Source organism: Malaclemys terrapin, chromosome 1 (genome assembly GCF_027887155.1).
Source record: "Malaclemys terrapin pileata isolate rMalTer1 chromosome 1, rMalTer1.hap1, whole genome shotgun sequence".
NCBI classification, from domain to species: domain Eukaryota; kingdom Metazoa; phylum Chordata; order Testudines; family Emydidae; genus Malaclemys; species Malaclemys terrapin.
In genome coordinates this window covers 92870149-92881189 of record NC_071505.1, presented here as the reverse complement: position 1 = coordinate 92881189, position 11041 = coordinate 92870149, and the positions used below count along the sequence as shown (strand labels likewise).

The following is an 11041-nucleotide window of genomic DNA, read 5'->3' as shown; positions in this document are numbered from 1 at the left end:
CCCAGCCCGGGCGCAGCTCTCGGCGCCGCCGCGCTCGGCGGGGCTGGGACCGGCGTGTCGCTGCTGCTGCAAGATGGCGGCGCAAAGGAGGAGCCTGCTGCAGAGTGTGAGTGAGAGCCCCCCTCCCCCCGCGGCGCTGTGTGGGGAGGAGGTGACTCCTCTGCTGAGGGGGTGTCTAAGGGGGCCACAGGCAGGGGGTGAGGGGTAGGAGTGTCTATGGGGGTACAGGCAGGGGGTGAGGGGTAGGAGTGTCTATGGGGGTACAGGCTGGGGTTGGGGGGTTATGGGGGGCACAGGCAGGGGCTGGGGGGTGGGAGTGTCTATGGGGGGTACAGGCTGGGATTGGGAGGTTATGGGGGACACAGGCAGGGGCTGGGGGGTTATGTGGGGCACAGGCAGGGCTGGGGGGTGGGAGTGTCTATGGGGGGCACAAGCAGGGGGGTGGGGACTACCCCCCTCCCCGCTGGGGGTGTGTGTGGAGAGAGCACAAGGGAAGGAGTGGAGGAGGGGGGTGGCTGTTGGGTGTCTGAGGGGCACAGGGAGGGGGTGGGTGAAGGGGGTTATACTCTCCGCTGGATGACTGTGTGAAGGTCATAGGGAGGGGTGTGAGACCCCTCCCAGCATATGAGTGGAGCGAGTGGGGGGGTGCCTGCATGCTCAGGGATGTGTGGTGTGTGCGCACCTAGACGCAGTGTCTTTCTCTTCAGGGAAGCAGATGTCCATAGGAGGCAGGTATGTGGGAAAGCTGATTTGGGAGGGGACAGGTGTGTGCTGTGTTTTGAAGGGATGATTTTGAGAAGTGACTGTGGAGCTGTCTGGAGGAAATGTTTTCTGGGGGAAAAGTTGGCTGTGTGCAGAGTGGAGTGATTATGCCCCCAAGAATTCCTCACTATTTACCTTCACAACAGTAGATTGTTTCATGTTCCTTTGCTGGCTGCAGTTGGATGTGTGCACCACAAAACCTGATCAATCTGTTCCCCAAATTCCCCTGTACTCCTTCCCTAAGAAGCATGAAAGATTACAGCAGGGTTCATGCGGGGCAGTTAATGCTCTGCGAGAGTGTGCATTCCAGTTCTGTTTCCTTGTTAGCAAGGGCTGGAGGTGCAGTTAGTGCTGCAGGCGGCTCAGCCTCAGAGGGGGAGAGTGGTGGTAAGTGATTTCACTGGGGCAGCAAGGAATAAGAGGTCACTGGGTGGGTTGCTGCATTCAGGACTGTGATGAAGTAGTGGATGGTGCTCCATCCTGTGCAGAACCCAGTGTCCCTAGTTCTGAACCAGTTGGGATTCTACATGGGCTCTTTCCTGTTTTTATTCCCCAGGAGCAGCAGCCAAGCTGGACAGATGACTTGCCCCTCTGCCAGCTGTCTGGGGTGGGCTCAGCTCCAAACCGTTCCTACAGTGCAGATGGTAAGGGGACAGAAAGCCACCCATGGGAGGATAATTGGCTGAAATTCAGGTAAGTGGGCTGCAGGTGGAGATAGAAGCTCACAGATGGAGAGGCAGGACAGAAGTGGTGTGTGGCTTTTTACAGTAGGGGTCAGAAATGGGGCAGAATTAGAGCGTACAAGACTTGTTAGGAGAGGCTCACAGTGGTGCTATCCGTCCCTGTCGTTGTGCCTCACACCCGCCCTTAACCCCTCCACCCTGACCCTCTCTGGCAGGAGTGAGAACAACTACTACCTCTATGGGGTCTTCAATGGCTACGATGGCAACCGGGTCACCAACTTCGTGGGCCAGAGGCTCTCCGCGGAGCTGTTGCTGGGCCAGCTAAGTGCAGATCACAGTGATGCTGATGTGCGCCGGGTCCTGCTGCAGGTAATGGAATTCTGGCTGTGGAGACCCCATGCCTCCCCCGCATCAACATCCCACTCCCCTTTTTGCCTCTGGGTAAACAATGTCCTGGCTCTTAAAGGGCGGGGAGAAGATTGTGGACATCTGGCAGGAGCTGGGAGCGCACTTGGCTTGAGAATGTGGAACAGCAGTATTCATTTCACTTTTGCCTAGCCTTCCTCTGTCACTCTACTTCCTTTAGTGCAGTGTTAACAACTCTGCAGGAAGCTGCATTCAGTCTTTCTTGGACATAGGAACAGGTCAGCTTGAGAAGGGGATTATAAGGAGAAAGAGGTGACTACAGAGATGGAAGGAACCTCAAACGATCATCAAATCCAGCCCCTTGCTCTGAAACTGGACCAAATAAACCTAGACCACCCCTGACAGTTGTTTGTCTATCTTGTTTCTTAAAAACCTCCAACAGTGCAAATTCCACAACTTCTCTTGGAAGTCGATTCCAGAATTTAACTACCCTTTTAGTTAGAAAGTTTTTCCTAATATCTAATCTAAATCTTCATTGATGCTGATTAAGTCCCATTACTTCTTGTCCTATCTTCTGCTGACATGGAGATCAATTGATCACCATCCTTTTTGTAACAGCCCTTATTATATTTGAAGACTGTCATCAGGTCCCTGCCTCAGTCTTCTTTTTTCAAGACTAAAGTAGTTAATCGTTCCTCATAGGTCAAGTTTTCTAAACCTTTTATCACTTTTGTTGCTCTCTGGACTCTCTCCAATTCATCCTCATCTTTCTTAAAATGTGGTGCCCAGAATTGGACCCAGTACTCCAGCTGAGGCCTCAAGAATGTCGAGTAGAGCAGGACAGTTACCTCTCATGTCTTACATACAACACTCCTGTTAATACACCTCAGAATGATATTAGCTTTTTTGCAACTGCATCACATTGTTGGCTCATATTCAGTTTGTGATCCACTATAGCCCAGGCCCTTTTCAGCTGTGTTACCCCCTAGCCAATTAGTACCCATTTTGTGGTTGTGCATTTGATTTTTCCTTCCTAAGTGAAGTACTTTGCATTTGTCTTTATTTAATTTCATCTTGTTGATTTCAGACTAGTTCTCTAATTTGTCAAGGTCTTTTTGAATTCTAATCTTGTCCTCCAGTGTGCTTTCAATCCCTCCCAGCCCGGTGTCATCCACATATTTTACAAGCATACTCTCCACTCCATTATCCAAATCATTAATTAATATATTGACTAGTACCAGACCCAGGACTGACCCCTTTGGGACACTGCTAGATACATTATCCCAGTTTGATAGCAAACAATTGATAACTACTCTTTTGAGTACAGTTTTTCAACCAGTTGGGCACCCACCTTATAGTGTTTTCATCTAGGCTGCATTTTTCTTAGTTTTCTTATGAGAATGTCATGTGGGGCTGTGTCAAAAGCCTTACTAAAATCAAGATATATCACTCACGTCTACTGCTTCCACTATGCCAGTAATTCTGTCAAAGAAGGAAATTAGGTTGGACTGGGATGATTTGTTCTTGACAAATCCATGCTGGCTATTCTTTATAACCCTTTTATCCTCTAGGTGCTTACAAATTGATTATTTAGTCATTTGTTCCAGTATCTCTCCAGGTATTGAAATTAGGATGCCTGGTCTATAATTCCCTGGGTCCTCTTCATTCCCCTTTTTAAAGATACGTACTATGTTTACTGTTCTCCAGTACTCTGGGACTTCATCCCTCCTCTGGGAGTTCTTGAAAATAATTGCTAATGCTTCTGAGATTGCGTAGCTAGTTCCTTAAGTACCCAAGGATGAATGTAATCAGGCCCTGCCAACTTGAATACATTTAATTTATCTAACTATTCTTTAACCTTTTCTTTCCATATTTTGGCTTGTGTTCCTTCCCTCTGCTTGTTAATATTAATTGTGTTGAGTATCGGGTCACAATTGACCTTTTTTTTTTATGATAGTGAGTGAAGTGAAAACATTTAGGATGTGGGGAGATGGGATTGTGAAACCATTTCCTAAAGCAGCAGTAGATTTCTCTGGTCTCCTTGTGAGTTTAATTTTTCATTTCCTGCCCTTAACTGTTGCATAATATTCCTACGTGCTGTTACCCAGTTTCACCATTCCACTTCAAAGTGGTTGCACTTCACTGGTGGGTGTAGTGATCCCTGTGTATATACAAGTCTATACATCAGTTTGTAAAGTTGTTGGGTAGTTTAAGTTTTTGTTAGGATGGAAGGTAAGCAGATATGAGATTGCTGTGTTTGCAAACAGCTGCTGTTAACTTGTCTCCTATTAATATTTCCTGTCCCCTCCCAGGCTTTTGACGTGGCAGAAAGAAGTTTTCTGGAGTCCATTGATGATGCTTTGGCAGAGAAGGCCAGCCTTCAGTCCCAGCTGCCAGAGGTAATCTGACTTTAGTGAAGCGATGCATCCCTGCCCCCTCCAAATTGCTGGATGGGATTTGAAGCCTCTTGCCTCTAGCTCACTGGCCTCAGTCTGGCCCATGGGAGGCTGTAACTCAGGGGTTCTCAAACTCTGCACAAGACACAAGATTAAAGATGGTCCCTGCCCTGAAGAGCTTACAGTGTCCGGTTGTGATTTCGATGCCATGGGTTGTATAAGTTTAAGCTCTCCCCTTATCCTGTGTTCTAGGGAGTACCCCCCCACCAGCTGCCTGCTCAGTACCAGAAGATCGTGGAGAGACTGAAGGCCTTAGAGCGGGAGATCTCTGGAGGAGCTATGGCTGTTGTGGCTGTCATACTCAACAACAAGCTCTACATCGCCAATGTAGGTGTGTTCCTCTTCTGCACCTGCTCGATCTTGATATTTCTGAGGGTGGCTGCAGCTCTGGCAGAGTGAGGAGAACCTGAGCTTGGGGAACAATTGGATTGCTTCTTACATTGTGAGAAATGCACTCGAGTTAATTGGGGATGGCAGTGAAATCAAAATGGTCCAGAAGCTGGTTGCTGGGTCTGCGCCTCTCCAAAGGTTGGCTGATCTAATGTTTGTGACCAGAGACACATGGGAAAGGGGCTTCTGTATAGTAGTGCAGTTCCCTAGGGAAGAAAGGAACCGTCTATGTTTGCAGGCACTGGATTAGGGGTTGGTCCAGATTGTTTTGTATGCTATTGAGGAGCTATTTGTAGGAGACTGCTGTGAAGGTTTGTGTGTTCTTCATTCCCTTCCCTCTTTTCCTCCCTTGTTCCCCTTTCCTCCTATCATCCCTTCGGATTTTCTCCCTCTCTTCCACCTCTCCACCCTCTCTTTATAGTCACCAGGTCCTCACATGCTGCTCCCACCACAGGTACAAACCGCGCACTGCTGTGCAAGTCTACGGTGGACGGGTTGCAGGTGACACAGCTGAACGTGGACCACACCACGGAGAATGAGGATGAGCTCTTCCGCTTCTCCCAGTTGGGTAAGTGATGAGTCCCAGAAAGAGGGGAGCTGTGCTCAGTGGATCCAGAGATAGGCAGCCCTCCGGGATGATGAAAGAGCGGTCAGAGCTCGGTCCAGTTCCAATTCGTACTGGTGTCTGCCTCACAAAACCCCCTTCTCGTTTGGCACTATTTTGGCCTTTTACTGTCAGTCAAGCAGAGAGGCCAAGGAATGAATGAGCCATGGTGACTGAATTCCCTTCTCACGCCAGAGTAGGTCCCGTCAGGGCTAGGTTACATACATTCATGAGGAATACTATGGAATTGGAGCTTGCACTGCTGCTGCCGCCTGTGCTGTACCTGTTGTGGGGATAGAGAGGATTTTGTCTCAAGGGCTGTCAGTCCAGCACCTTACATCTTGTTCTCCAGAAGCACCTGGGAAGTAGCTATGAGCTGGGGGGGCATTCTGGGTGGTGATATATGCAGCCAAACACCCCCAAAAACCAGTGGTAGCCTCAGGCTTATGGACTACACAGTCACATAAGGCTCCTTTTCCCCAGGGCTCCATGCTATGCACTCTGCTGCTTGCACACCCAATCCCTTAGCCAGCCAGTGTATCCTACTTGATTCTATCTGCAGTTACAGCCCACTGACACTAGAGGTGGATGTATCAGAAGTTTAACATTGTTCCTGATGCTCTCCCTTACTTGGTTAAGCTGCATTTTGGTTGTGCCTTCTAGTTTTACTAGGAATCGATCTCTAACTCCTAGCAGCCTTTATGCAACACTTGAGACTGACAGGCATATGTAAAGGCTGGAGCATATACACTGACTTGTTGGCAGACCAGGAGCCTCTTTGTACTGGTCTGTCAATCGCAAGAATCATCCATGCCAGGAGTCAGCAAGTGAACCACACTAAATGACTGAGTCAGTCTCAGCCTGCAGCAGATTTCAGGGCTGTGCCTTGCTATTGGGAGTAGATGTTGGACCGTCCATGTAGTGAATGTGATTGGAATCAGATGGGAGTCTGACCTGGACTCCTGCGTTCACCTTGGGGGGGGGTGATAGTCACCCTCTAGAACTAATTTTTTCCAAAATTCTTTGGGCCTGTTGTCCCGTCATAATTAGGAACGTGGGAATTCCCGTGCAGATCAGACTCTCGAGGCCTGCCTAGTCCAGAATTCTGTCTCTAATAGTAGTCACGACCTGATGAGTCAATGGAAGATGCTAGAACCCCCAGAATGGACAACTAACCTGCCCAGATGTGAAGTTCCTTCCTAACCACTGCTAGTTAGTGATTGGTTTATGTCCTGAAGCATAAGGGTTTATATTCCTATTCCTTCTAACTTTTTTTTCCATATAACTAATTGCCCGCTTGCTGCTCTGATCAGTGGGTTTTTTACCCTTTTCTCGGGAGCAGCTGATGCTAATGTAGGTACCTAATCTGTAAGAGGCATTGAATTTGCTTGTTCTCACTCACTCAACTCATGGCTTACAAAGATGGTGCAGTGGGGCTGAAGCCGTCATACAGAGGTTGGGGGCTGGGGTGGCAGTCGCACATGGAGAGGCAGCTGGACAGAGACCCTTGCATCTTATTTCACATAAGACTCCCTTCTCTCTCCTTTTGCAGGGTCTACAGGCAACCTTGTCATAAAGTTCCACTGTGTTCCTGGAAATCCTGTACACCCAGCACTGCAGCTAGTAGTGGCTTTGGAACGGGATGTGGGCTTTTTGTCTCAGGGCCAACTGTCCAATTCACTGAATGTGTGTGTGTACGTGTACATGTGCTCTCTTGCTCGTCTCTCAAGTTCCTGGAGCAACTGATGGGGGAAAGCTGTCTCCTGCAAAAACTGGGACAGGATGAGCTACTCTTCCTCCCTTCCCTGTTGAGTTCCTGGGGGTTTCCTGATGTCTCTTCATGTCCCTTAGTTTACCTTTGTGGTATCTTTAACTATGGGTGTTTCCTTTCTCCTTCCTCAGGATACAAGTGCAGGAACTTCAGCAAGTATATCAAAGAATCAATTAACTTTTTTTCTTTATTTGTCAGGTTTGGATGCAGGGAAAATAAAGCAAGTTGGAACTATCTGTGGGCAAGAGAGCACCCGGCGCATTGGGGATTACAAGGTCAAATATGGCTACACTGATATTGAACTGCTTAGGTTAGAAAAAGTTCAACTTTGTGGTCTTGCTCTCTCCCCAGCCCTGCTTTCTTCTGAACGCAGGTTCCCCCTTCCACCTGCCTGCGTCACTCTATTAAATACTAAATCAGCTTTCTCCATTCAGTGCTGCGAAATCTAAGCCCATCATATCAGAGCCTGAAATCCATGGAGGGCAGCCATTGGATGGGGTGACTGGCTTCCTGGTACTCATGTCAGAAGGGCTGTACAAAGCTCTGGAGGCGGCTCACGGGCCCGGGCAGGCCAATCAGGTGAGATCTTCCTGGCTGAAGGCATTCCCAAAGGTGTTAAATCATCCCATTGGTACCAGCTCCACTCACGCAAGCTGCCTTGCACTGATGTCCTGTTAGCGCCAGCATGGTTGGGTGCATCATCCCAGTCTGCAGTGGGGTGAGTGAGCTGTTCTGGCAGAGTGGTTTTTCCCGGCTGCTTTCCCTCTCTTGAAATGGAGCAGTCCATTGGGGCAATGGGATGGTTCCAGACCACAAAGGTCAATTCAAGGTGGGACATTCAGGCCTCTCCAACTATCTGACTGGGTAGTTACCATAAGAACCTTTTATGCTGGATGGCTGGGTCAGAGTTCCCCCAGAATCCTCTCTTAAAGTCCTTTTCTCTCTCAATGGTCAGGAGATCGCAGCCATGATTGCCACAGAGTTTGCTAAGCAAACATCGCTGGATGCAGTGGCGCAGGCTGTGGTGGACCGGGTTAAGCGGATCCACTGTGACACTTTTGCCAGTGGTGGGGAACGATCCAAGTTCTGCCCCTGGCATGAAGACATGACGCTGCTGGTGAGGAACTTTGGGTACCCGCTGGGCGAGATGAGCCAGCCCATGCTGACCCCGACACAAGGTATGGGAGGGGGAGAACAGGAAAAAGAGGGTGGGTGGAGTGGAGATTAGTACCCCTCTGTCCTGCCAACACTGACCTGATTGATGCCAGGGGAAGAAGCCTTCAGTGGAGATTTTGTTCCCCTCTACCTTAAGGGAATTGTGACTGCAGTACCAGGTGTCCAAGGTGTCCTTGCACAGTGTGATTCAGAGACTGGAGGGCACTGGAGAGAGCAACTGGGGACATATGGGATCTCGGTAGGCCAGGACATCCCTCTGGCAGTTGTGGGGAACTACAGACTCTGGGGTTTCCATGCACTCTCCCATGTCTCGTGAAAGCTGTTATGTTCCTTTTTCCCCCCTTCTCAGGAGGCCGTATCTATCCTGTCTCTGTGCCATACTCCAGTGCCCAGAGCACAAGCAAGACCAGCGTAACTCTGTCCCTTGTCATGCCTTCCCAAGGCCAGATGGTCAACGGTGCCCACAGCAGCTCCACCCTGGATGAAGCCACACCCACGCTCACTAAGTAAATGTCGTGTGCTGTTTCAGTACCAATTGTCCCTCCCTGCTTCTCGGTCGGTGCGATTTGGGTGGTGGAATAAATAGGATCCTTGGTGGACTGGGTGGTCTAGTAGTCAGCACCTGGGCAGTGGTAGGGGAGCCTGGGCTTGCCCACTCCATCAAGGGCCTCAGGTCATCCGGCTGGCCCATGGAGAGGCTGTGGCTGTGTGGGTCGCCTGGCTGGTGGATTGCACGCAGGAGAAAAGAAAAGAAGAATTGAATTTACGTCATATTTTTGTAAGGGGCATTTCTCCACCATGCAAGATCATGGTTGGCTTTGATTTCAGCGCCACCTTTGCCATAGAGTGGGGTGTACACCTCCTGCTGTGCCAGTAACTTTTTGGTTCCCACCTTCCAGTTGTTCCAGGAAGAGTGGAGCTGCCACATCTGCGTTGCAGTTCACACGGTGAAAAGCGCTTCTTGTTGTCAGACTCTGCTGTAGGGGCAAGGAAGGAAGTCTGATTTTCCCCCTCAGTTTTCTCTTACTCTGTCCTCCACCCCTCAGATGTTCCATGCGTCAGGCCTGTCATGATGAGGCAGCTCTCTTATCACCTGTGAATATCAGAGTGGATCTGAACATGTCTCTATAATGTTCCTGGAGGAGTGAGGGACTGCAGCTATGTGTGTGTGTGAGCCGTGGGGAGGGTAATTTGATACGGTTAAGAGGCATTGGCATTTGATATGCACTAGGCATGGACAGATTAAAATGAACATGTCTGTGTTCTCTCCCTGCCCTTTTCTGCAGTCAGAGCCCAACAGTGACTCTCCAGTCCACAAACACCCATACCCAGAGCAGCAGCTCGAGCTCAGATGGAGGCCTTTTCCGCTCCCGCCCCTCCCACTCACTCCAGCCAGATGAGGATGGACGTGTTGAGCCTTACGTGGACTTTGCAGAGTTCTACCGGCTTTGGAACATGGACCATGGTGAACAGGGAATATTGACAGTGTCCTGATGTAGGGAGAAGAGGGGTGCCTTGCAACCACCAGAAGCTCGCCCAGAGGAGCAAATGAAGACTGAGGTGAGAATGAAATAACTCCAGGTGGTGACCAGGTTCTGTCATGAGTTGTAACCTGGATCCAGGCTGTGATGAACCCTGGGCTTGGGTGCTGGTGCAACTGTCTCATCAACGTGTGTGTGGCCTTTGCATTTCACCACCTTCTCTGGGAAACCCCATAAATATGGGAAGGGGTCACAAACTTATCCCTCACCACCAGTTTTATGGACCAAATCAGCAGGGAGGGCTCCGTTCTGGCGCGGGCAAGAGCAGATGTCCGTACAGTGGCTGTACATTGTATGTATGAATACGCAGTCATTGTACGTTGTACACCCTGCCCTGTGATACCGGTGTTTAACTCCATAGAAGACACCTCTGCTTTGCAGAATAAATAACTTATAGCTACTGTCACCTGCGTGGCTTGCTGTGTTTTCTTTAGAGTGAATTTTAGTGCAGGTGAAAGTGTTATACCAATAGAATAAAAACCAGCAGGATCTTATTAAGAGGGATAAGGCAAAGATGCCACATTTATTGTAAATATACTGATAAAGCAAAAGATAAAAGTAAACAACGTTGTTTGACTACTTATTTCTTCTACACACACACATACATATATAGAGAGAGAGTGAGAGAGAGAGAGATTCATTCAAGTTCTGTATAGGTGTTATAGTTACCAGCCTAGAAGTTGCTCATGCCAAGTTACTGGCCAGGTATCTTGGTCATGAGGATGGAGCCGAGTCTGTGTCAGGTGCACCTGATGCTCCTGGAGGCTGGCAGCAGAACCAGAGACTCAAAGTCATCAGTCTTTAGAGTCCATTCTTATAGGAATTAGTTCCTATGTTATTCTATGGGAGCTGTTTCATCCTGCTGTTGCTGACTCAATCAGCAGATGGCACATTCCTGTCCAAAGTGGCACATTCCTGGTGGCTCCACACTGTCCAAAGTTTGTGTTTCTCATCCTTCCAGGTGATGGGGTGGGTCCCAGTTTACCCTCCGGGGGTTTCTGGTCATCCACTTGACACATTCTTCGGCCGATGGATACTCCTTTTCTAGGCTGGCACCTCCCTAACCATCCATGTATATCAAGCATTCATCAGCATACATTCCATCCCTTAACCATATTTTAATTTACTGTCTCCACCACTTTCAGAGTGTGTGCTAATTCATTTGAGACTCCCGGCCCTTTAATCACAGAGGGTGGGGGTCTGTCCTAGGAGCCATTGAATGAAGTGAAAGTCACTTAACAGCTTATAGTGTTTGTTTACATTGTATCAATTACTTCAAGAACAAAGTCAGT

At 49.0% G+C, this 11041-nt stretch overlaps 1 protein-coding gene across 3 annotated transcripts; it reads left to right on the top strand.

Moving 5' to 3' along the window:
• Positions 1 to 10319, top strand: TAB1 (TGF-beta activated kinase 1 (MAP3K7) binding protein 1). Of its 3 annotated transcripts, none has more exons than XM_054031280.1 (11): positions 1 to 106; positions 1319 to 1455; positions 1661 to 1814; positions 4124 to 4210; positions 4460 to 4598; positions 5112 to 5225; positions 7231 to 7342; positions 7467 to 7611; positions 7988 to 8210; positions 8558 to 8714; positions 9495 to 10319. In XM_054031280.1, the coding sequence occupies exons 1-11, from the start codon at positions 74 to 76 to the stop codon at positions 9700 to 9702; spliced, it is 1509 nt and encodes a 502-aa protein (XP_053887255.1). In that variant the 5' UTR covers positions 1 to 73; the 3' UTR covers positions 9703 to 10319. The 3 variants fall into 3 exon arrangements, with proteins under 3 accessions (XP_053887255.1, XP_053887261.1, XP_053887246.1); XM_054031271.1 differs by lacking the exon at positions 1 to 106 and adding an exon at positions 570 to 732; XM_054031286.1 differs by lacking the exons at positions 1 to 106; positions 9495 to 10319 and adding an exon at positions 566 to 732 and having other exon boundaries at positions 7988 to 8149; positions 8558 to 8708.
• The last annotated feature ends 722 nt before the right edge of the window (positions 10320 to 11041 follow it).

Bases quoted from the DNA above. Each gene is read 5' to 3' on its own strand.
- TAB1 (XM_054031271.1), top strand. From the start codon at position 625: ATGAGTGGAGCGAGTGGGGGGGTGCCTGCATGCTCAGGGATGTGTGGT. The intron at 733-1,318 runs GTATGTGGGAAA...TTTATTCCCCAG, and splicing joins CAGATGTCCATAGGAGGCAG to GAGCAGCAGCCAAGCTGGAC. The intron at 7,612-7,987 runs GTGAGATCTTCC...CTCAATGGTCAG, and splicing joins GGCCCGGGCAGGCCAATCAG to GAGATCGCAGCCATGATTGC.